The sequence below is a fragment of the Apis mellifera genome, linkage group LG12, assembly GCF_003254395.2.
Source record: "Apis mellifera strain DH4 linkage group LG12, Amel_HAv3.1, whole genome shotgun sequence".
Taxonomy (NCBI): domain Eukaryota; kingdom Metazoa; phylum Arthropoda; class Insecta; order Hymenoptera; family Apidae; genus Apis; species Apis mellifera.
Window position 1 is genome coordinate 2,275,794 of NC_037649.1, and position 26,855 is coordinate 2,302,648.

General features: G+C 18.9%; 2 protein-coding genes across 13 annotated transcripts in view; one reads left to right on the forward strand and one right to left on the reverse strand.

The window, feature by feature from the left end:
- Positions 1-25,604, forward strand: LOC411813 (NADP-dependent malic enzyme). Of its 2 annotated transcripts, none has more exons than XM_006559258.3 (8): positions 1-271; positions 3,720-3,873; positions 22,507-22,665; positions 22,930-23,292; positions 23,486-23,797; positions 23,917-24,285; positions 24,420-24,714; positions 24,795-25,604. In XM_006559258.3, the coding sequence occupies exons 1-8, from the start codon at positions 216-218 to the stop codon at positions 24,908-24,910; spliced, it is 1,824 nt and encodes a 607-aa protein (XP_006559321.1). In that variant the 5' UTR covers positions 1-215; the 3' UTR covers positions 24,911-25,604. The 2 variants fall into 2 exon arrangements, with proteins under 2 accessions (XP_006559321.1, XP_395280.4); XM_395280.7 differs by lacking the exon at positions 1-271 and adding an exon at positions 2,012-2,246.
- Positions 25,238-26,855, reverse strand: part of LOC411812 (serine/threonine-protein kinase Doa) — an 82,158-nt gene continuing 80,540 nt past the window's right edge. For 10 of the 11 annotated variants that reach the window (XM_006559246.3, XM_006559251.3, XM_006559252.3 and 7 more), the window contains one exon: positions 26,327-26,768. In XM_006559246.3, coding sequence (XP_006559309.1) covers positions 26,556-26,768 — 213 coding nt within the window. In that variant the 3' untranslated portion in view covers positions 26,327-26,555. Of the gene's footprint in view, positions 26,769-26,855 lie in introns of all 11 variants that reach the window. The other variant, XM_016915499.2, reaches the window with a different exon arrangement.

A 26,855-nucleotide genomic window follows, 5' to 3' on the forward strand; every position in this document is an offset into this window, starting at 1 on the left:
TTGCGTGCACGTCAGTTACATTTGCGATCTACTCGTGTTTAGTAGAATCGATTTCACTAAACAAAAGTGATTTTAAAAAAAAATTCTTTTGTTTGTTTTTTGTAAATAATAAAAATACTAATATATTTCTCATTAAGACATCATATCCTATAAGAAATTGTAGTTCATCTTTTTTATTAATTTTCGTTATTAAATTTAAATCATAATAATCACCAATGGGAAGCCTGCATTCGAAGGATAATGGAGTTCAAAGTTGCAAAATGAGTAAAATGTGCGTAATAGATATTTTTTAATTTTAATTTAAAATTATTAATTAAAATTTTTGCAAAACATTAAATACATATCAATATATGACATCTTTCTGATAACAAAATTCGTTTTTAGAAAGTTATAGAAATAACATTCAATAATAATCAAGTTAGTATATTTTTCTTATATTTTTGAGAATGTAATTATTGTTTTGATATTAATTCACAAATTTTTCAAATAATTTTTTCAAATATATATATATGTGATATACATATATATATATATATATAATCTGGATGCAAAATAGATATATATACAAAATTTTATGATTTTTATGATATTTCTCAAAAATAATACAATATATTTAAATTTTATATATATATATATAATATAAAATATATATATATAAATTTATAAAAATATCCTTTATTTAATAATATAAATGAAAGTCAGTTAATTGCAGTTAATTTTTTTCTATAAATTTGTATTTTTGTGAAAAATGAGTAAGATAATGATAGAATATCTATGAAAAAATCAATAAAAAATTTTTTTTCGTTTGAAAATAAATAAATTCTTAATGTATGTTGTGTTGAATCTGAATCTAACCTGTTCATTTATTTTTTTCGTAGATATTCTTTGTTTTATTTATTTTCCATAAAAATACTTCAAATTATAGTAGAAAAAAATATTAATAATTAATTATAATCATAATTAAAAAATATTTTATAAATATGTAAAATTTAGATATATTATATTAAATATATTCTCGAGAAATATTGAAAATTATGAGATGTCATATCATTTTATTCCAAATTATATTATCATTTTATAATTTGCTGCGTAATTTTAACTTTATATAATCGTATGTTAATCGATTTTAATTTTATTGAGATTTATGCATCTTTTTTTTATCACGCGATTTTAGTAATTTTATCTTATCAAAATACCCAAGCAATTACGTTAGTCGTTAAAGAAAATAAAAAATTAAAAAAAAAACTTATCCTAATAAATAACATATATTTATCTGTATATATTTAATTTCTTTTTTTTAAAAACGTGATATTTTAATAATGTAATAATGTAATAATGTAAAACATATATAATGTAAAAATATAAAACTTTTATTTAAATTAATAAAATATTTTCATATTTATAAATTATAATTATATGATAATAAGTTTTATATTATATGTAAATTATATAAAAAAATTATAATATTATTTATATTTTTTATTATATTTATTATTATATTTATTTTATTATATTTATTAATTATATGACAAAATATTAAAATGACAAACATTATTATATCAAATATTTTATATTTATATTTTATATTATAATTATATATACATTAATATATTATACTTTATATATGCAATATTTATTTAATATTATATAAAATTTAATAGTTTTATTTTTCTACATATAGTACAAAACTTTCCAATATATATTTTAGTTATACGATAACAGATTACTAATCTATATCATCATATAATATGTAAAAAAAATTTTAGTTTATATTTAATCAATTACTGCGATATAAAAAAAATGTAATAATTTAAATATAATTTATTTTGTTTAAATTATTAAATAATTATATCATAGATATTTTGTTAATTAAAATATAAATTTAAATAAATAATAATTTTTTAAGATTTTTAAATATTCACATAAATATAAGTTTTAAATTTTTAATGCAAGTTTGTCGATCACGTGATATAGTGTACAAACTAATTTATCAGCATGACGCGGTGGTCGTATGAGTAATCGCGTGGTTTAACCTTATTCTTTTAGTAACAGATACAACAGTTTATCGAGAGATGTTCGATCAAATAAGAAGTAATTTATATGAAAATCGCGAATATGTCTTCAAAACATTTGTTGAAACGATTAGATTGTCACTTTACTAGTTTTTTCCATCAATCGAGTCATTTACGTTATGCTATTCGAGAGTTGGAACAGGACGCCATACATAATCGCCAATTGAATGACAGGTAAAACAAAAAATTTTTAATTTTTAAATTTGCAGATAGTAGAGAAATTATAAAATTTTATAATTTAAAGCAATTATTTATGGTTATTATTAATGTTGATATTACATATATTGTAAAGATATTTGCTATAAATATATATCCTAAATATTAGAAATACATTAGAATATCTGTATAGAAGAAAAATATTGCAGAAAAAGTATGTTTTAACTTAACTTTAAATGATATACAACATTTTTTTCTTTTGTGTATTGATTATATTATATTGGTTATATCATTTTATACTAATATATTTAATATTATGAATTATAAATTGTGTATATAATTACATAAGATATATTTAATATTTATGAAATTAATTTATAAAATAAATTCATTATTTTCTGTTTGATTCAAAAATTTTATATTATATAATATAATATATATATTATATAATTATATTATATTATATTATATTATATAATTTATATATATATATATATATATATATATATATATATATATATATATATATAAATTGTGATATTTTATAATTTTCTTTTTTGAGATGTTTTGAAATTTCTATTAATATAAAAAAATATAATAATATAGAAATATATTTTATAAAATACAGAGCAATGAATCGTTTCATTTTAAAATTAATTTAAAAAAAAGTTTACTATTATGTAATATAAATGTAAAATTTATTCCTTTTCATTCCTTTTATTTAAAGATATATTTTAATTAATATTTTTCTAATTTCTTTTTATTCGAGTTCTTTTTTATAAAATATATTATAAAATATTTTTAATATTTTTTTTAATATGTTCATTCTGTTATATTGTATATATAATATTCATCAATATGTAATAATCATGAATAATTATCTAACTTTTTTTATTAAATATATATAATTTATTCATAGCAAACGACGAAAGATATATAATATTTCGTTCAGTAGGCGACATCGCGTCTGCGCGATGTGTGTACTTGGATTATATTAGTTATACATACGTTCAGTAACGTAGCATTATGATTCCATTTTATTATTATATTTACATTGTTTTATTTTAATACAAATTTTTACAAAAGTTATACAATATTTACAAAAATTCAATGACAAAAAAGTTGTCTGGAAGCTTAAGTCCACTGTCCAGGTCCAAAAATTTCGATATTATTGATTTTCAATATTTTGGTATTATTTGAAAGTCCGATTCAAATATATAATAAATTTACAATCAAAAAATTATTATTTATTAACTATTATTAAATATTAAAAATTATTATTAAATATTAATTAATTCCCAAGATATTTTTATTATAATAAAAGTATAATCAATGAATTAAGAATTAATCCATTAGATTTTTTCATTGGTTCATCTGATTGATACGTAACTGAGCTCCCCGCACCCTAACCTCACCTCATCATGACGCCACTGCGTTCTGCCGTACCGACATTTCGTCTCAATCAGTCTTAAACTTCACTCGTTTTTACAGACTCCAAAGCAGTACTCGTTTAGTCTGTGACAGTAATTCTTCGACGATGTCGAGTGTTCAAAGGGATCAACTTGGTCAACGAGGACATGGCGATGCTATGTGTTCTAATTTACTTCGTGGTCTTGATCATCTAAAGAATCCTCGATTGAATAAGGTATGCTAACATTATGTGTTTCAATTTAATGATTAGTAACGGCACGATGCCGGTAAAATCGCTGACAGTTTGACATCTGATATTGATATACTTTGTGCTTAATAATATGATTCATTTAAAAAAAGGATCGTTAACTACATAATCATATTATTAACATCTAAAATTAAGCATTAAATTTGTAGACCAGAATAAATAATGGCGCCTTGTATTCACTCTTCATTACTGTTTATTGACATGGTATCCAAGGCATTCGTACTTTTATCGAGTCGAAAATTTTTCTATAATAATCCATGAAAATGATATATGCAATCTGTACATTATACCTTAATTTATGGCGCGAAATTTGCATATTCAATAGTTATTGTTATTTCTAATATTTAATAATTGGAAATTTTCCATTTTCTTATTTTAGATTATGTGTACGTTACCTAATATGATATGATAATATGATATGATAATTTATGAATGAAAAAATATTCTATTGGCATTAGACATTTTATTTTTATGTATATTATGTGAATTACAAAATTGTTTATTTTTCTGTAATGATATATTAATCAAAGTTTGTAAAACAATCATTTTTGTATTTTTTCACAATCAAACATTTGAATATTTCCAGATAATGAATATTTTTTACTTTATTATTTTATTATTTTACATATAATCATATTAATAAATTATGATGGAAATGGAAATATACATATAAACAAAGATTAATATTTACAAACAATAAAAGAGAAATGAAAGAAAATGAATATGAATGATTCGCAATAAAATTTGAAGAATATTTATTAATTATTCGGTTATATCCAACGTCGTTGCACGTAATCGTGCAATTCTGTGAAATTCACTTTCACGGCATACATACTATACTGAAAAAATGGTGGTATGACAACCTAAGGATGATGAAATAAATACTTTTTATAAAACGATAAAACATCACTATCTTTATTACATTTTTCACACATATTTTTATATTTTCATTTTTGTATACTGCTTAAAATTATACAAATTAATTTATATTTTTATAAAGCTGTTAAAATTTTATAAATAAATAATTCCATCAATATCTATGAATATAATAATTTATATATTTAATTATTTTTTATAAATTTGTAACATGAATATTGATTTAAAAATTTAATAAAATTTGTAATAAAATTAAATTTTATATGATATGATATATATATATATATATATATATATATATATATATATATATATAATTTTATTTGATAATTTAAATTAAAAAAATATTTTAAATAAAAAAATATATATAAAATTGTTTATAAATATTTAAAAATAAATATTTAATTTAAGTTTAATCATTTGAAAAATACTGATTGATATTAATTAGATATTAAATAATATTAATTATAGATTTTATGATTTTGCTAAGAGATACAGCATTACAAATAGAACGGAAAGGATTTTTTTGCTTTGCAATGTTTTTAAATACAACGCGATTCTTAATAAGTCTCAGAAAGACTAAAATAAATTTTTCGATGACTGTGCAAAGTAGATATCGAATGTTCCACGCGGAAACATTCGAATTTGATTACGAAATCTACTGGGAATTTTGTGGCTAACAGTCGTTCTTTAAACGTTAACGATAAATAAATAACTTATAGAAGAAATTTAGAGAAATTTCAAATTTATTTTTTTATATGATTTTAATGTTTAATTTTTCTTATGATTTTAAATATTCTATAGATTATTTTAATAAAAAATCTATTATTTAATTAATATAAGATATTAGAAGCAAAAAATATTTTTGTATAATTTTTTTATTTTTTTATTTTATTAATATTTTTTTATATAATTAAGAAATATAATAAATATATTAATATATTAATATATATGTCAAATTATTATATAATATTAATTATATGTCAAAATATGATAGTCAAAAATTAATTAATTGTATTACTTCATACTTATTGTAAATGTTATATTTTTAATTTTGAATTTTACATATAAAATATGTATACTTATATGTAAACTTATATATTGTATATTAATAATTAATATGTAATAATTAATATAATAAATATAATATAAAAATAAAAAGTAAAATTAGATTTATGATATTATAATAAATAATATCATTTATTAATATTTAACAAATTAGATTTTAATATATTTTTATAATTAATAATTAAAAAAAAATATTGCACATATCACTGTATTTAAAATATTATGATTGAGAAATACAGAAAATTTTTAATGTAGTTTATGTATGATAAAAACTGATAAAATTTTTTTTGAAATATTTATTAAGAAATTAAAAAATTCTATGAATAATTTCAATTTCAAACAAAAGTGGAAGAATAAATGAGTCATAAAAAAGATAGAAATAGTTCCACTAGAAATAGTTCCAGTGCTTAGTGGATTAAGAACTTAAAAATCGAACATGTACGATGTTGTGTATCTATCTAATATCACTTTCTAAATAAAACTAATAAAACATTTATAAATATAAAATTTTTTTTGACATATAACCCTTTATAATCATATGTATATATTTTCTTTGCTTATAGAAAACATTATATAGAAAACAAAATATTTATAGTTAATTCAACAATATTTAATTTAAAAGAAAATATAATCATAAGTATATTTTGATATAATGATAGATTTTAATAATAAAATTCAATGATATAATGATAAAAAAAAGATAAAATATATAGATAAAATATATAGACTTATAAAATATATAGATATTTGAATATTTTTTTTTTTATATAATTTATAAATTATATTTATAATATAATTTATTTTCGAAATAATTAAATAAAACTTTAATTAATGCAAATATATTTAAAATTTATTTTATTATATTATTTAAAATTTAATTTTATTTATTTTTGTAAAATATTATTTTTATTTGAAATATATTGATTAGCTAAATGATAATATCTGTTCATTATTAAAAAAAAAATATATATAAAATTTATTAGAGAATAGCAATTTGTTTCATTCTGCACTTGAAATAATTAAATTTTAAATCAAATCTTTCTTTATTTCTATATCAAAAATTGAGATATATAAAATATCATTTTTTACACTAATAATGTTTTAAATAATGAAATTATTTTATAATTTTAATATAATATATAATATTAGAATATTAGAATTTTTAAAAATAACTTAAATTTTTTTTATCTTCGACATAAAATTTTATGCTTTTTAAATTCTTTGAAATTTATTCTTTGAGATGAGATATTTAATATAGATCATTTGAATGTTTTCTATTATTGGTAATAGAAAAGAATGTGTCGATTTGCATAGTTATTATCATGCTATCGCTTGATAATAACAAAAATTTAATGCAAAATTTTTTTTATTCATAGATATATAAAAAGTCATGAAAATTAATTTTGTTTTTTGAATTAAATATTAAAGAATAATCTTTCACATAAAGTAATTATTTTTTTCTTATAGATTTTCTTAAATCATAAATTATTGCATATATTTTAAAATAATGTATAAAAAATATTATTTCATTTAAAAAAGTGAAATTGATTTTTTGATAAATTCTATATTTTTACAATTGTTAAAAAAAATATTTATATCAAAGAGGATGTTCCATTTGTGTCCATTGTGTACTTGATATCATGTAAGATTGGTCTAATATATATTTTATCATTAATAAAGTTGAGATATTCAATAGGCTTGTTTTAAGTCTGAGTATATTATACTCTTTTTTTTTTATTATTTATACTCAAGAACAATTTGAATGGATTTGATTAGAAAAAGGATAAATTCAATTCTATTAAATGTTTCAACATTTATTGATTATTTAATCAAAATTTAAGTTTAAATTTAAATAAATTAATATTTTTATTCATTCAAATGAAGAAACTAAAGTCTCAACTAATTTAAAAACATCAGTCGATAATTCCGCTATCTCTCCTCATTCTCTATTTTTGCATTCTTTATGCAAAAAATATCCACGTCATACTATCATTCAACAACTCGTCAGGAATCAGCTGATATGATTCGGTAATAATTGTTTTGCAAATTATCTACTGAAATTTATATATTGAATTATTACTTTTAATATAGATATTTTTTAGGAAATCGGTTACTATTATTTATTTTTTTTTTTTCGTTTTATCAATTTTGATTAATGATTTTAATTATAAAAAATAATTAAAACAAATGAAATATTTTTTTAATTAAAATACTTATATTATATAAATACTTATATAAGAAATATTTTATATTTTATATTATATATTTTATATTATATATTTTAAATATTCAAATATTCAAATATAATTGGTTTAAATTTATTATATTTCATATTTATAGATTTATACTATTTTATTTTTATGTTTTGGAATTTGTTAACCTTTAAATAAGTAACATTTTTATATTTTATATAAAATTCTAATAAGAATGAAATCATATATTATATAAGTTATTTTGAAATTGCTAAATTATATTTTAAATGTGTATAAACAAATATTTTTTTACATTATTAAATTTATATAAATTCATCTTGTTTTTTCTTTACTTTATTAATTTAGAAATAGAATTTATTCCTAAATATTGCAATCTATATATAATATATAAATAAATTACAAACTAATTATTGCATAAAATAAAATATATGTATATTTAAATTATCGATAAATTCTTTTCATTAATAGAGTGAAAATTGCATTATAAAGTTATAAATATAAATGTTACAGAAAAATGTTAATTATTCAAAATTCTTTTATTCAACTGATTATATACTTAAATAAAATGAATATATATTTAAATTAATATATGAAAATGTTTATATTTAAATTAATGGATATTTAAATTAATTTTTTATAATTCATTTCTCATGATAATCATATATATTCTTTCATATAAAAGTCTTATATATATATATATATATATATAAGATTATAAACATTTTTATTTTAAAAATTATTTAATTTCTAATTTTTATGTAATATATTCATAAATTTGATTTTTTCTGTTTATCCAAAAGAATCTGTTCTGCAATTAGTTCGATTATAATTTATTAATATTTCCTCTGCATAATAAATTATTGTTGACTTAATCAAATTAGTGATCGATATAACAAGCTAATTAGATAATAAAAATTACATAAGTTTGAATTTAAGTCAATTTTGATCTAATTACTATATTCCGTAAATTCTATTTCGAGAATATAAAATTATATACTATAAAATTTTTCTCTACTATTTTCTTTTAATTTCATCGAATATTTTTTAATTTTATTATTCCTGTAACCTAATTTATTTATAATGATACAGCAATTCAAATATTATAATATACTCTTAAAAATACTCTTAAAAATAAACTACTAAAAGACACTGATATAGCCATAATTATATATATATATAATATATAATATATATATATATATAATATATATATATATATATTATATATATATATATATATATATATATATTAATAAATAATATTATGCATATAATATTATAATATTAATAATATATATATATATTTGAGCGCGATTCGAATATATTTCGAACGATTTATATTGGATTAGCTTGGACTTAAAAATATATATCATAGAACAGAGCTAATTTATCATTATTGACATTATTGAACAGCTATAATTAGATTTATAAATTGTATTTAGAAATTTGTATTAGATATTATAATTGTAATTATCATTATTGACATTATTGATATATTAATAAATATGGATGATACTGATATCAATAATAATTTGATATATCGAAAATAATATTGAAATATTGATGACAAATAAGAATCATTGGATTTTTTTTTCTTATTCAAAATTACTATTATTTATAAATTAACGATATTTCATTAAATTTTCAATTATATTCAAAATATTCAAATATTCAAGATATCAATAATATGAATAGAAGTGACTGAAATTTATTACAATATAGTTGTTTGATAAAGCTTTAATAATTATTTTAAATAAAAAAAAAATAAGATATTTATTTCTATCTATTTAATCACTTTTATTTTTAAAGATATTATGATATGATATGAAAAAATTAAAATTGCAATGATATGATCTAATCTTGAATATTAAATTAAAATTTTAAAAAAGAAAGACAATAAGATCTCAAAATATCAAATTTAATTATTTTTTAGTTTCCAAGATAATAATGAAAATTTTTTCATATTATAAATTGAATATTCTTTGTATGTTCATGATTGTGTGCTACATCTATTATTTATCTATTGTTGTAAGAAATATATCACAAATATATCATAACCAGCATTAAAAAATCTATAATGGGTGAATTATCTTAATATTGTTATCATTGTAACCTCGGTTTATCATAATTTATGTCATTATCTCTGTTTAATATAGTAATAGGAATGGCAATAATACGATGTCACATATTCTTTTTCTGAAGGAATTCGTTGCAGGGGAATTACGCTTTTAGTAATGGAAGAGATAATTAGTCTGATTGACATTGATAGGAAAAGAATGATCACGACAAATTGAAGTTTATCTTTTTTGAAATTTCTGATATGATTTTTCAAACTTCTTATTATTTATAATAATAAGATATCGACTTTGACATTACTTTTCCTATAATATATTAATAAACTATTTAAATCAGATTTTTTTACACTTATATTATTTGTATGATTGATTGAAAGTATTTTTTATCGAAATTGGAAATTAAAGATTGTAAATTAAATAATAGAGAAATTTTAGAAAATAATAAAATGATAAATTTATTATTCTACAATTTGATGTAAAATATAATTAAAATAAATTAAAATAGAATATTAGTATTAATTTTTCATTGTGATCAATCGTTTATTAAAATAAAGGAGAAGAAATTAATGAAAATTTTATAATAATACAAATTATCAATAAATAAAAATTTTAAATTAAAGAATGCGAATTATAAATATTATCATTGTATATATAATAAAAATATATAATAAAAAAATTAATATTTCTTCTTTATAATAACTAAAATAATTGTGTATCATTTTCGAGTTTTTTTTTAATAAATTAAAACAATGTATTTAAAATTTAATAAGCTTTTATATATGAATTATAATAAATAAGAATCATTTAAATGAATTGAAAAGAACTATTTATCAAAAAAAAATTGAATTGATTAACTTTAACATATACATTATTCTTACGTTAAAAAAACACTTATATCTTTAATAAAAATTATATTTTATTATAAACTTTAAAATATAAAAATTTTAAAAACTAAAAATATCTATCTCTATAAATCTTTATAATGTTATATATTTCTAAATAGAATGATCATGTCTATCAACATAGCAATTTTCAATTCAATTGAAATAATACATTCTTCTTATATAGATATAAATAGCATTCAATATAGTAGTGAAAGATTTCTATTCTGATATCTGGAAATAATAAATATCTATAGTTATAATTATTTCTTTTTATTTTTTATTATTTCTCAAAATTTCAGTATGTTTAGATTGTATAGTACATAAATCAATAACATATCAATAATCGATAATTATAACTTAATTATAGCTTTATTTAATTATAATAATATTTACTTTAACACTCTCTTCATTAATTCTTGATACTTAGTGCTTTTATATATTTATTTGTATAGATGACATTTCTGATTAATATGCAAGTAGTGGGAATGGGAATAATATGACGTCATGATAAGAACTTTTTATGATAACATTGGTCAGGTCATACAAGTTATTTAAGGAAATAAACATAATATGTCTGTTTATATCAAAACATTATAAGAAAACAAAGTAAAAGTGCATAGAGTTATTCCTATACATAACAATATTCTTATATGTTACACTAAACAACGTAATACGATCAAGGTTAAAAGAACGAATGTAACGAACATAACAATGTTTGCTTTTTACACTTAACTATGCCGAATGAGATATAATACTTAACGAAATTTGATCCAACTTTTTATCTGACTCATATTCATTTCCTTTGTTTTGCTTAAGTCAAATGCGTAAAAGTCATTTGCCCAGTTAAACATCCGGATTCGATTTTAGCTATTCTAAAATAGGCGCTACTATACTAGACTCACTTTATATATATATATATATATACATACATACTCGTATTATACATCGCATTGTATTTCAATGAAGATACAATAGGATTACGTACAATATGCAAAATGCGTACTAAGTACTGAGAGATTCTTGGAATAAACAGTGACTCGTTCCGTGACTTCTAAAGTTCCATATCGATCGCTTGTTAACCCTTTAGAACTCCTAGCAACCGTTTCCATCGTGAATTATTTGTCATGGTACTCTAGGATCCTGTAGAGAATTCGCAATGGATACGGATTGGTGGGACCTTGTACCGGACTTTCACAGAACTATACGTGTTCCTGAGCCTCTACTCGCTTTGGATGGAAGGGTATTTGTGATCTACAATGGTTATATTAAAATATTATGCACATATCTTTATTTTCAAATGAAGCGGTTTTTTTTTTATTAAGTTTTGTATCAGGAATGCGGAATAAAAACACAGAGGAATTTTTTTTTTCTATTCATAATTAATAGAAAGCAAAAATTGATATAATGATATTAAAATTCAAATCTAAATTTGATCAATAAATTTTTTGTGATAAAAATTATTTTTATTGATTTTATAAATTTTTATATGGTAATTTATAGTAATTTAATTTATATTATTAACAAATAATATTTCTTATTATATAAAAATAATTTTAGATTTGGAATTTAGAATTAAATTAAAGAAAATTATTTTAACTATTTTTAATTTGAATAAAATTTATATTTTAAATAATTGTATATTTTCATTTTAAAATATCAATATATATTTGTAATATATAACTAAGAGAAAAAAATATTATAATTAATAATATAATATAAACAAGAATTAAAAAGTCAAAAATATATTTAGAAGAAATAAAAAAAGTAAAATTTCAAAGTCTTTGAATTTAAAAAATTAATCTTATAGAAATTATTTTTTATATATTACATCTGAAAAATTAAAAATAAATTTTTTTTTTTTTCATTATTCAAAAATATAATCATATAATTTTGATTTTTTCATTTTTTATTCTATATATTATTCTATATTCTCATTCTATTTTTTATTTTCATAATAACTATTAAATTTTTTTCATATAAAATATGATTATAAATAAATAGTAGCAATAATTAATATTCAGTTATAATAAATATAAATAATGATGTGCAAATACTTTTTGTAATTTTTATATATCTTGGAAAAATGGTTCAGTGTTATTTTAGAATTAAAATTTATTTTTTTGATTTTTATTTTAATTTTTATTGAAGAAATGTTTTAATTAATTAAAACATTAAATAAATAATCTTAATTTTTTAAAAGTTTTTTTTTGAAAAAATTTAAGATAATATAGAATAAAAGATTAAGTATCGAATCAATTTTACAATATATACATATATATATATATGAAATCATATTAATAATATTAATAATAATATATAATCATATTAATTAAAATGTTATTTTAGAAAAAATTTTTTTTCTGAGAAAAATTTTCACAAAAAAATATTTTCATAAATATTATTCAATGCATATTCAAATAAACTAAATATGATTTGTTTTATATTATTATATTATCTTTTTGCAGTTATTTGCTTATTGATATTATTCTCTTCATATCTTTTTTAATTTTCAAACATTAGATAACTGCGATTATTCATTTTTCGTTTTTAATATCTTTGATCTTGAATTTTTATTTAAAATATTTAAAATATTCGTTGATTATTAATATCTATATATTTAATTTCTAATATTTAATTCTTTATTAATTTACAAATATTTTATAATTTATTGTTTATAAAATATTGATTTTATATTGATTATTCAAGTATTTATGTACTTGCAGAGAATTTCATTTTTCGTTTTTTATGAAATGAATGTGAAAAATAATAAGATTTCAGATTTTAATGAAATATTATTTTTAAATTCTAAATATAGTATTATGATATTACAATATGATATTACCATAATATTATGAAATGATCATTTAATTATAAAAAATGAAATTTTTAATTTAAAAGATATTTTATCTCATTAAATAAATTTGATATATATAAATTTTGAAAAAAATTAACTGTTTACTAAAATTATTATAAAATTAATACATATTAATTATTTATTATTAAATTATTTTATAAGAGAAAATGAAAAAATAAATTAAAAAAAAATAAATAAAATAGATATAATTTATTGTTTAAATTTTTTGTTTTAAATTAAAATTGATTTAGTCACCAATATAAAAGAAAAAAATTGTTATGGATAATATTAATGTGTGCATATTTTTATCGTTCATTCTCGAAAAATTAAAAAATAGAATAAAAAATATTAATTAATAAGAAATCCAGTTAAATCACATTTATTAATTAAGTTAAAAAATGTTAAAAAATTGTTTTTGAAATTGATATTCTCTTGAATGATAGAATTAATGATAGATTTCTTTTCATTATTTTTATTATTTGTAATAAATAATTTTTATTATTAAAAATTTTTAAAACTTTAAATGAAAAATTATCTATAAAATGAATTTATCATATAATGAATTAATTTTTTAAAATCATTAATATCATTTAAAGAATTAAGAATTCGGATATTTCATAATTTTATAATTTTCAAAATTTATTATTTCTTTAGAATCAAAATTTTCCATTCCATTTTGTAAATATGTTTGCAAATATGTATAAATATTTATATACAAAATCGTGATAAGATAAAAAAATTTCGTACAATTTTAATCCAATTATCGTTTAGAAAATTTTGATTTGATTATATTGAAAATCATTTTCATTGTTCTCGAAAGATATTACATCATCTTCATTCCTTCATCTTTTCGTCTCGTGCATTTCTCGTTGCGAAATTTTGAAAGTTTGCGTAAACTTAATGTAGCTGAATTGCATAAGAATTTAAAGTGAATTGTCTTCTTGTTACTTTGAAAAAAATTGATTATATAATTAACAAATGAAATTTTACTGTTGCAGTTAAATTATGCAAAAGATTGAGTAATAGATAAATAATAAATTATAAATTTTTTTATTAAAATACAGAAGATAAAATATTTTCTTTTATAAAAGATTTTCATTTAATTTTCTCTAGAATTCTGAATTGAAAAAAATTTAAATTAAAATATAATTTAGAAATAAAAAATTTATAAATATATTAGAACGTTGTTTATTCGAATGTTGATTATTCAAAAATTAATGATTAATTATATATGTATATTAAAAACCAATATATATATGTAATATTTATATTTTGGATTTGGATATCTAAAAACGATTAATTTATTTTTTACAATATATTTTTTCTACTAATTATATATTTTTTATGTAATAAATATCTATATTTGAAAGTTATTTAATTTTTAATTATTTTATTATAATTTCATCATATTCATTCTAATTTGGTTCTTCCTAACTGATTAATTATTTATCCAAATTTGTTGGATTTGTTTCCCAATTAATTTGGATAATACTATAGTCTACTAGTTCTATAGTTTTTTTTATTAATAGTAAAAGATTTAATTAAATTTAAATGAATAAAAATAAACTATGTATTTAAATTATTATTATTATCTTAAACTTATGAATATTTTTTTTATTTTAAAATAAAACATAATAAGTAATTTTTCAAATATTTGAAAAATTTTAATAAAACAAAATACATTAATATTACAAAAAAATATGAAAATCCACACTTATTATATCTTACTTTTATCTCATGCTTTATTAGTATTATTATTATATGTATTATATATAGCTTTATTATATGTATTATATATATTATTATTAGTATTTATTATTAGTATTTATTTCATGCTTATTATTATATCTTACTTTATCTCATCTTTTATTTTATTAATAATTAATTATTTTTATATATAATAAAACTATTTTCAAATTTTTTTTTATATATAATAGAACTATTTTCAAATAACTCTATTATTTCAGTTTCAGAATTTTAAACAAAAAAGAAATATTTATTTTAGTAATAATGATTATTTATTTCATACATAGAATGATAAGAAATTGAATGATAAAAGTTGGTAAAAAGAATAAAATATATTAAATTTTATTTCCATTAATTAAAATTGAATATTTATTAGAAAATTCGATTATTAATTTTACTAAATGATATTTGAAACTTTGAAATCTTTCGAAATTTAAAAAATTTCATAAACTTTAAAAATTTTTTGCTATTTTTATAAATTGAAATTTTCGAAAGTTAAATAATAAGTATAAATAGATAAATAATTGATTTTGTTTTTAGATTTATTTTATTTGTCATGATTTCATTCATTATAAAATAATTTATATGGAGAAAAACTTGAAATTTTTTATAAGTTGAAAAATTGACTATGTTATTATTTATTTATAACAAATCTGAATTTAAAGAATTTCAGAAATAAAAATTTATTAAAATTTTACTTTCTGATAAAAATTTTTTAGATAAAAATTTTTTTAGATAAAAAGAAAAAAATATGTATTTTGGACTTTGAAAGTTTCGAAAGTTTCAAAACTCATCTCACGAAGTTTCGCGTATCTGAAAATTATTATAATATAAAATTATTATAATTTATTATATATATATATATCATTTCAATTTATATCTAATTTTTATCTATTTTTTATTCTACATAAGTCATTTAATTTTTATTTATTTTTCTATATATTGAAATATGTATTATATAATGTTTAATTCTTTTTTTAAATAAAAAGATTATATAATAAACGAAAAGATAAAATAAAAGATGTGGTTAGTTTTCTTCTTTGCTTTTAATTATAATATAAAAGTCAAATTGAAATTGTCAATGATTGATCTAAGAAATAAGATTATTTGAGTCATTGTCAACGGCCTCAGAATCGATGGAAAAATACTAGTGCTTTGACCCTGTGCTGACTGGTTACTTTTAGCTCTAGACGAATCTCAATGAAATATCTTATTAAAAACGTTTCTGATCAAAAGAATAATTTATAAAAAAGTTTTGTGTAATTCTTTTTATGTTATTCAGACAATTTTTATTATCAAAATATAATTTTAAAAATCTATTAAATGTTGAAATTTATTAAATCTATAAATACGTCTACTTTGATGTATATTTCAAGATTATAGTAGAAATAAATTTTCATAAAATTTCAAATATATAGAAAATATAATTTAAAAACTATATATATATATATATATATATATATATATATATATATATATATATATATATATAAATTTCGATGATTTATCTTTTAATCATTTTCAATATTTATATTTATTATTATACATATATTATTCATAAGTACTTATTATTCATGAGATTTATAAACAACTTATTTGGAGAAATTTTTCATATAAAAATTCTTTGTGTTATCGCAGACCTTCATTAAATCTAAACAAACGATGATGTTATCTGAAAAGATTGAGCCGACACTTATATATTTTTGATATATTTCACCTTGAATCCATCTTAATGATGACATTTGAAACACAGCTGATTCAAATAACATTATTTTAGTTCAAGAAATTTATAAGAGAAATGCGCTAATCTGTTGCTGTTTATTTTTATACAGATCATCACTCAAGCGAAGAATTTTCTCGAACTTATGATATATCGCAAAGGCACTAACCGCAATATTATTGATTATTGGCGGAAAATTGTGATCTTTCCAATTAAATCAGGAAGAAGTTTTTTTGAGGGCACAAGTTTTATTTGCAAATAGAGTCTTATGATGATCACGTTGTAGTCTGACCGCCGGATATGTCAATTAGATAATTTGTGAATACATCATGATCTGACCACACGATTACCAATCGTTGCTTGCTAAAAAGCTCTCGTTGTAGTCCGATCGCCAAATACGACAATTACATTAGTTTATTCTAACACCACATCATGTTCTGATTGTCGGACACGATTACCCGCTGTGACATTGAGAGAGACTCTGGTTTCTAATAAATATATACTCCGCACGTGTTGTTCATTTATACAGTCCACTCATTAAGAAGTATACTTGTTATGATATCTGTCGAAGAGCATTCTACAAACATCCAGCTATTAACTTACATCCACCAAATCATTATAATAATATTGTTGTGGGCGCAACATATAAATGTTATATTTGAGTTATTTATAATTTATTATAAATTATATTATTATACTTAATATATATAATACATAATTTTTTAAACTTAAAATAATAATATATATATATATGAAAATTATGAAAATGATTAATATATAATACATATATATTAATATATAAAAATATATAAAAATTAATATATAAAATAGTAATTGCTTGCAATAATTAAGATAATTATTTGTAAAATTTATTTTGAGGAGAACAATTGCAAAAGATTTAAAATTTCTACTGATTCTACTGATATAAGTATAAAGTATCCATAGAATAAATGTAATGTTTTATTACATTTATTAATATATAAAAAATGTTTGTTAGTAAACAAAGAAAAAAGTTCATAGAGATAAATTATTGTAATATTTCGACAATCATTAGTTACAAAATATATGCAATATAAAATTTCGTTTAATTATTAATTAATTAAAATAAAATAATGTAATATATTTATCATATTATTATATGTCATATCTATTTTCTTCTTCATATCTTTGTTTCTCTATTTATTAATCGAACGAAATCGTAATAAATTTTATAAATGTAAGTAATCAATAATGGAATGCATAATTCCATGGTAGTATATCGCAATTGAATGCATGATTTAATAGCAGTTACGATAACATGGTTTATTGTTTCTGATTATTGAAAAAATATTACAGTCGATTTTTTCAATAATATTTAACAATTTGAAGGTTATATTTGAAGAATGTATGATGTGTTATAGTAATGCATCATATTTCGAATTGCTTATATTTGATGAATAAAAACATAAAGAAAATGCAACATATATTTATTGTTAATAATCTATTAAAATATAAAATGAATAATTAAACTGACATTTATTAATTTTTTATATATGATATAAAATTAGAATTAATTATTTTGCATTGAAATTGAAAAAAATACAATTTATCTTGGTAATAATGATAGAATAATAGAATAAATATAAAAATTAAAATAGAAATATATTAAAAATATCAAATCTATAACAAATAGTAAATTATTTAAATATAAAAAATCATAAAAAAAAGGAACAAGAAAAATACAATTAATATATCTCTATTGCTAATTTGTTAAAATGGGGAAAATTATATAATAATAAAAAATAATAAAAAAAATATCAATTAATTGCAAAAAAAATAATATAAATAATACAATATTGATAAATTGATAGTTATAACATATTATAGTAATTAATATAAAGATAAAAAAAAATTTTTTTATATGTTGAATATAGGAAGACACTAGAACGAATGAATATTTAACAATTACTGATACAATCAATTTTTCAAGTACTTATTATTATCTTATTATTATCTTATTATCTTATTATTATGAATAAATATGTTATCGGTTCTCCAATTTTCTATAATTAATCAATAATGCACAGAATAATAATTTCGTTACAATACAATTGGAATAATAAAAAATTATTCTTATTATTAAATTATTGTAAATGTATTTGTGTTTCAAACAAAAACAATTGGTTGGAATAGTTTTGATTAAATAAAATAATAAAATAATAATATTTGATATAATAAATAAAAAAATTTATAATTATAATAAATAAAATATTTATAGAAATATATAAATATTTGTGTAATTATAATATTGTAAAGTTTAAAAAATTATGTATTATATATATTAAGTTATAAATAAATATTTTAATTTCTATATTAAATTTAATTTTAAATAAAATTTATTACATGAATTAAATTATGTAACATAAAATAATGTAAATAATTATTTTAACATTATTTTTAATAGTTATATTCATTATTATTATCAAGTAAATATTCAACTATTATTTTATTCAATGAAAATTAATTCAATAATTATTTTCAATAGTTTTGGCTACAGGATTCATATTTTAATTTGAAAAAGTTCTTTATACGTTAAAAAAACGTTAAAAAAATCGATTTAAAATGCTATGATATGAATTTTAAAAAATTATACTATATATATATATACTATATTTGTTCTGTCAGATTTAAAAGTAAGTTTTAAGCATTTCTAGAGTAACTTCTAAAAATACTAAAATTAATTATTTACATTTAAAATGTAATCGATATTATACAGAAATTATTCAAGATTGTATATTTTATTAATTAATATAAATTATATTTTATTAATATAAATCTTATAAGTACAAAAATATCAATATAACATCATTATATTGTTATATAATAATTCGTACTTACCGATTTCCTTATTTGATTATAGTTATTAATTAAATTTGCTTTTAATAAGTATTATGGGCTGTTATGGCTATTATCAGATCTACAATTTATTAAATGAATAAGCAATTAATTCAAATTTTTAATATTAGAATTATGGACTTATCATGAACATCTAAATATATATATAGATATAATTATAATTGAAATAGTGAAAATAGATAGGTATGTGTGTAATTATATTGCAATAAAGAAAAATATTAAAATATATATTGTATTTTATATAATATAGAATTTATAATAATTATAAAACAAAATATTCGAAATTCGTCATTTAGTAATTTTAATTCTAATATTTTAATGTTAATAAGATAATAATAATGTTAATAAAAGAATAGATAATAGATAATATAATTTAATTTTTATATTATTAAGTTTAGTCTCGATATTTATTACAAATAACGTGGAATAAGTCAATTGTTTTTAAACGATGTAGAATTTATTTTCATGTTTATAAAAACATAAAATATAAAAAAATATGCATTAGATAGTTGTATAAATTGAATTGATAAACATTTCACAATGATATTAAAGTTTGGCATTCTTTTTTTTTCATTGAAACTATGTTCTTGACCTTGAAGGGACAATTATATAGATTGCGATAAATAAAAATCAATAAAAGTAATTATATAATATGTGACCATGTCTATATCAGATAATATTGTAATATAATGTATATATACTGTTCTTTGCTCTATGATATTAATGACTTAATTGAATTATCTAACTGGCATTTAAAATTAATGATGCACTAGAAATAAATATTCCATTTACTATTATTAATTACCCAAAAAAAAAAATTGCTTGAAATTATTTTATTTTTAAGTACTTTTATTTATAATGTATATATTTTTATTTATATTAATAAATATTTTATATTCTGAATAATGAAAATTATAACTTGTATTAATATATATATTATTTACTTAATATTTATTTTATTTTTATTTACAATTTTCAAAAGATTGATTTATTATATTTAATATATTAATTTATATATATAGAATATATAAAATAAATTTATGAGAAAATTATAATTTTAAAAACACTTTTATTACGATATTTTAATAATGATTTTTAATTATACGATATTATTATGAAATAAATAATAAATAAATTATTATTATGAATATAATTATTATTAAATTATATAAATAATATAAATTATATAATTATTACTCTTCGCCTTTAAATATTCAAGGTATTTGAATTATTAAATAAGTAAATCCTTGAGCAATAAATATCAATCATTCAAAAATTTACATTCTGATGGTATTGATTAATTCTTATCTACACATATGATATACATTTATCTCAATTATTTCTTATTAAATTTCTTATTAAATTTCTTAATATCATATGGATTTATTATATTTATAAGTTAATTTTCTGTATATTTTCAAAAAATATCATTATTCAAGAACTTAGAGATAAGTTAAGGAAAAAATGTGAAATAATAAATTTTTTTTTACTAAATACATGTTCAAATTAGTATCATAAAAAATTATTTATAACTAGAAAAAAATTTAAATAAAAAAAAAGATAATAAAATAAGATATAATAAAAGATATAATAAAAATATAAAAAAATTATAAATGAAATGTATTGAATTAAATTTTAATATTTAATTTCTCTTTTACAATGAAAAAAAATATATAAACTACATAAAGTTATAAATTTATCATAAAATATCTTTTATTATATTTATTTAATAATTAGATCAAAAAGAAGATTAAAAAAATTAAATTTATAAAAAAATATATTATATTAATATGAAGAATATATTATTAAAATTTCTTTTTATATTTTAAAATTTCTTTTTAAAAAAAGTGAGATTAATAAATTATATTATAAAAAATTCTGATTTAAAAAATGATGAAATATAACGATTATATGATATAATATCAAATGAAAAAAATAAGTGATAGTCCTTTCACTCACATTCACTAGCAACAGAAATATGCTCATTAACCTTTTCCAGACCATGATAAAATAGTTCCTGTCAATGTTAAATTATATCATGATTTATTTTTATTGAATTTATTCAAATTAAATTAAATCAAGCAAATATATTCATTTTATTTCTTTTTGATATTTTATTTTGATAAATAGATAAATAAAAATGTAAATTTATTTTTTAATATTAATGAAAGGTAATAAAATAAATAAAATTGTTTTAAAGAATAATTATTATTTATATCAAAGAAAAAAAATTATTTTTATGATTTTCATGATTTATATTTTATTTTAGGGAATGGCCTTTTCTCTTCAAGAGAGACAAATATTAGGTATTCATGGTCTTCTTCCAGCAGCTGTGAAAAGTCAGGATGAGCAACTAGAACTCTGCCGTTTAAATCTAGATCGTTATGATAATGATTTATCAAAATATATATATCTCATAGGATTATTAGTATGTATAAATTATTTCATTTTTTTTTCTATCAATATTCTATTTTATACATATATCTATAATAATTTGAAAAGATGCTTGAAATAGTTAGAATAAATAGGATTTCATTAAGTAAAATTATTGTTTTTCATTAATTGTTTTAAAAATATTATTTATTAAATATATTATTTAATATATTATTTAATAATATATTATTTTATTAAATTATGACATTTTATTTTATTGAATTAGAAATGTAACCATATATTATTTGTATTTTTATAGGATAGAAATGAAAAGCTTTTCTATCGTTTATTGGAACAGAATGTAGAAAAAATGATGCCTTTAGTATATACACCTACAGTAGGTTTAGCATGTCAGAAATTTGGTCTAGTTTACAGAAGACCACGTGGTCTTTTTATATCTATACATGATAAGGGTTATGTTTATGACATTTTGAATAATTGGCCTGAACATGATGTAAGGGCCATTGTTGTTACTGATGGTGAAAGAATATTGGGATTGGGTGACTTAGGAGCATATGGAATGGGAATACCAATTGGAAAACTATCTTTATATACTGCTTTGGCTGGAATTAAACCTCACCAATGTTTACCAATTACTTTAGATGTTGGTACAAACACTCAGGTTGGTGAAAAAAATTTCTAAATAAATTAATTATATAATAAAATAAAATAATTAGCAATAATTAATTATTAATAATTAATAAAAATAAGATATAGTATTTTTATTTATAAATTAATATAAAGACAATTTTATTAAATATTATTAAATATCAAAGTTTAATAAAATTATTAAGTTATTTAATTTTTTATTTTAGTCATTACTTGATGATCCTCTCTATATTGGTCATAGACATAAGCGTATTACTGGTAAAGAATATGATGATTTTCTGGACGAATTTATGGAAGCTATCATTAAAAGATATGGACAGAACACTTTAATTCAGTTTGAAGATTTTGGAAATGCTAATGCATTCAGATTACTTAATAAATATCGTGATCATTATTGCACTTTTAATGATGATATCCAAGGAACTGCTTCAGTTGCTGTAGCTGGTTTACTGGCATCTCTTCGCGTTACGAATACAAAGTTATCAGAAAATACAATTGTCTTTCAAGGTGCTGGAGAGGTAAATAACATTAATATTTTATATTTGATTTAAATTTTTATTAATAATGCATAAATCCATAGTAAAAATATGAAAATATAAAAATGATATATATTAAAATATTTCATTTATTTTTATAGGCTTCATTAGGTATTGCATGGTTATGTGTCATGGCAATGCAAAAAGAAGGTATTAGTATAGAGGAAGCCAAAAGTAAGATCTGGATGGTTGACTCGAAAGGATTAATTGTTAAAAATCGCGCAAGTGGTGGATTAACAGAGCATAAATTACATTTCGCTCGAGATGATAAACATATAGATTCTTTACTAGAAGTTGTCAAATATGCAAAACCTACAGTACTTATTGGTGCTGCAGCAGTTGGTGGTGCTTTTACCACAGAAATATTAGAAGAAATGGCAAATAACAATGAAAAACCTATAATATTTGCTCTCAGTAATCCTACAAGCAAAGCAGAATGTACTGCTGAACAAGCATATATTGCTACAAAGGTATTATTTTTTTTATCTTGAATTGTATTTTTGAATTATGAATTTTTAACAATTTAAATATTAAATTTTTCATTTTATTGAAAAATATGATAAAATATACTGAAAATATTTAAATCATTTTTAAATAATTACAGGGAAGATGTATATTTGCTAGTGGATCACCATTTGCACCAGTAACATATGATGGTAAAACTTTTTATCCTGGCCAGGGAAATAACAGTTATATTTTCCCTGGTGTTGCATTAGGTGTGATATGCTCTGGTATGCGCATTATCCCTGAAAATACATTCCTTATTGCTGCAAAATCATTGGCCGATATGGTTTCTAATGAAGATTTAGAAAAAGGAAATCTGTATCCACCATTGCAAGATATTCAAAAATGTTCATTAACGATAGCTGTTGATGTGATGAAATATGGTTATGAAAATGGTAAGATATTTAATATAATACTTCTATATAATTATAAATAATTATTATATAAATTAGAAAGATTTATTTCTTCTTTATAGATATTGCTACAGTTCACCCTCAACCCAAAGACTATAAAGAATTCATTAAAGCGCAATTATATGATACAACTTATAAACCATCAATTCCTCCAATATATAATTGGCCTAATTTGTAATTCTGACTGTCATCGTGTTATATACGAGGTTTTAATAAAATCTGAATAGATCGATTGTTTAAATGAACGCGATATTTATATAATGGCGTATTTTCTTTTTTTTTTTTATTTGTCATGATATTGTAAGGATCTGTTGAACAGATTCGAATATAATAACTGTTATATTGTATGTGTATGAGTTATGTATGAATGTGTTTTGTAAAAAAGTAATTTGAACAAAGATATATATATATATATCTTATTATTGTATAAACGTATCGTATTTGACTGTTTTAAATTATTGGGATGAAAAGTATGATTTACCAATGGAAAATAAATTTCAAGTAATTATTTGAAAGAAATGTGTTTATTGCTACTCGAAACAGTATTTTTTCACAGTATTCAGATATATTCCTTTTTCATTTTGTACGAGCAGCAGGATGTGATAAGATTCCGTCATGTTGTATGTATAAGAACTAAAAGAGGCAAACAAGATGTACATAAGTGGTAAGAGTTCCATAATTTTTAAGAATACATTCCTGTATTTAAACAAAATAAAAGCAGAGGTGTTCTTAGGCACGTAAATTCGCATTTCTTTTTTAAAGATATGCGACATACGCATAAAACTTCCAGTATTAAGTGTATTTAAAAAACAATCTATTTGGCTTAGCCATTTAATCGAATCGACGAAACTTAAAACACACATGATTGTCTGCAACATCGTAAAACAATGCAACGAAATTCAGATATATACCGAACCCAAAAAAAAGAAAATTTCATATTAGCCATATCCTAAAGCATCGAAAAAAATACATTAGCACTTTCTAAGACAAATCGTATGCTATATCTTATGATTTTTTTAATATGTGTATTTTACGATGGTGAATTGGCGTTCAGAATGTCTCTCTCACACACTCCCTTTCTTTCTCATTCTCACTTTCTCTTTGTTAATCTTATTTTAATATCATCAACACATACGCATATATTTATTTGTATCTTAATGCTAAATCTGATTCTTACTACTAAACACGCCATGGTCATCAATCTATAACAAACAGAGTATAAACTGCGACCCTTCTTTACTCCAAACTTTGTTGCATAATAACATTGTAATAAAATTAAGGATAAAATGTACAGAAGAGCATTTAGAAAATGTTTACAATGTCGGGACGCTGTTACGCTACACTGAGCAGACACACTGGTCTTTCTACGAACCAGTAACAGGGACCTACATTTTCAAATTGGTTTGGTTATTTACCAATTTTAATGTCTCGTAAATAGAGATAAGAAAACAACTTTGCACATTTTTATGCAAAGATTCTTGATGATCTATTATAAGTTATATCCGAGTTCCACAGCACCATTGCACTACTGCTTTTTCTTTTATTTTACGTCGTTAATGAATAATACGATTTATGATTTAATTAATATCATCAATTCTTGTTAACAAATTTAATCATATTTCCTAATAAAATTTCTTTTCTTTTTTTTTTTTTTATCTAATTGTTTAATTTTATTTAAATATCGGTTGACGTCATCGAATCTTATTATTGCCGGAAAAATACAGTCTTATGAGACTTAAGGATTTGAAAATAGCGACGTAGGGCAGTAGTGTCATTGACAGTGGAGTGTCTGTCCAGCACGGAAGTCGGTCCCTTTCCTAGCTTCATCGTGAGAGAGAATGTGATCGTTCGTGACTTTGTTGGGAATCACCAGCTGCTCGAAGATCTGGTAATCTTTGATGTGCAGGTAACGCATCAAAAAAGGGATGTGCCAATGAATCCTTCAATGTTATCCTCTGTGATGGTTCATATTCTAACATTTTTTGAATGAGATCGAACAATTGTCGATGTTCTTCGTCATCAGAAAGCATACAACGCTATACATATAAAAATAAAATATATAAAATAAAATATATAGATTATTCGTTATAAATTAGATTTCTATTAACATTTTTATATATTAT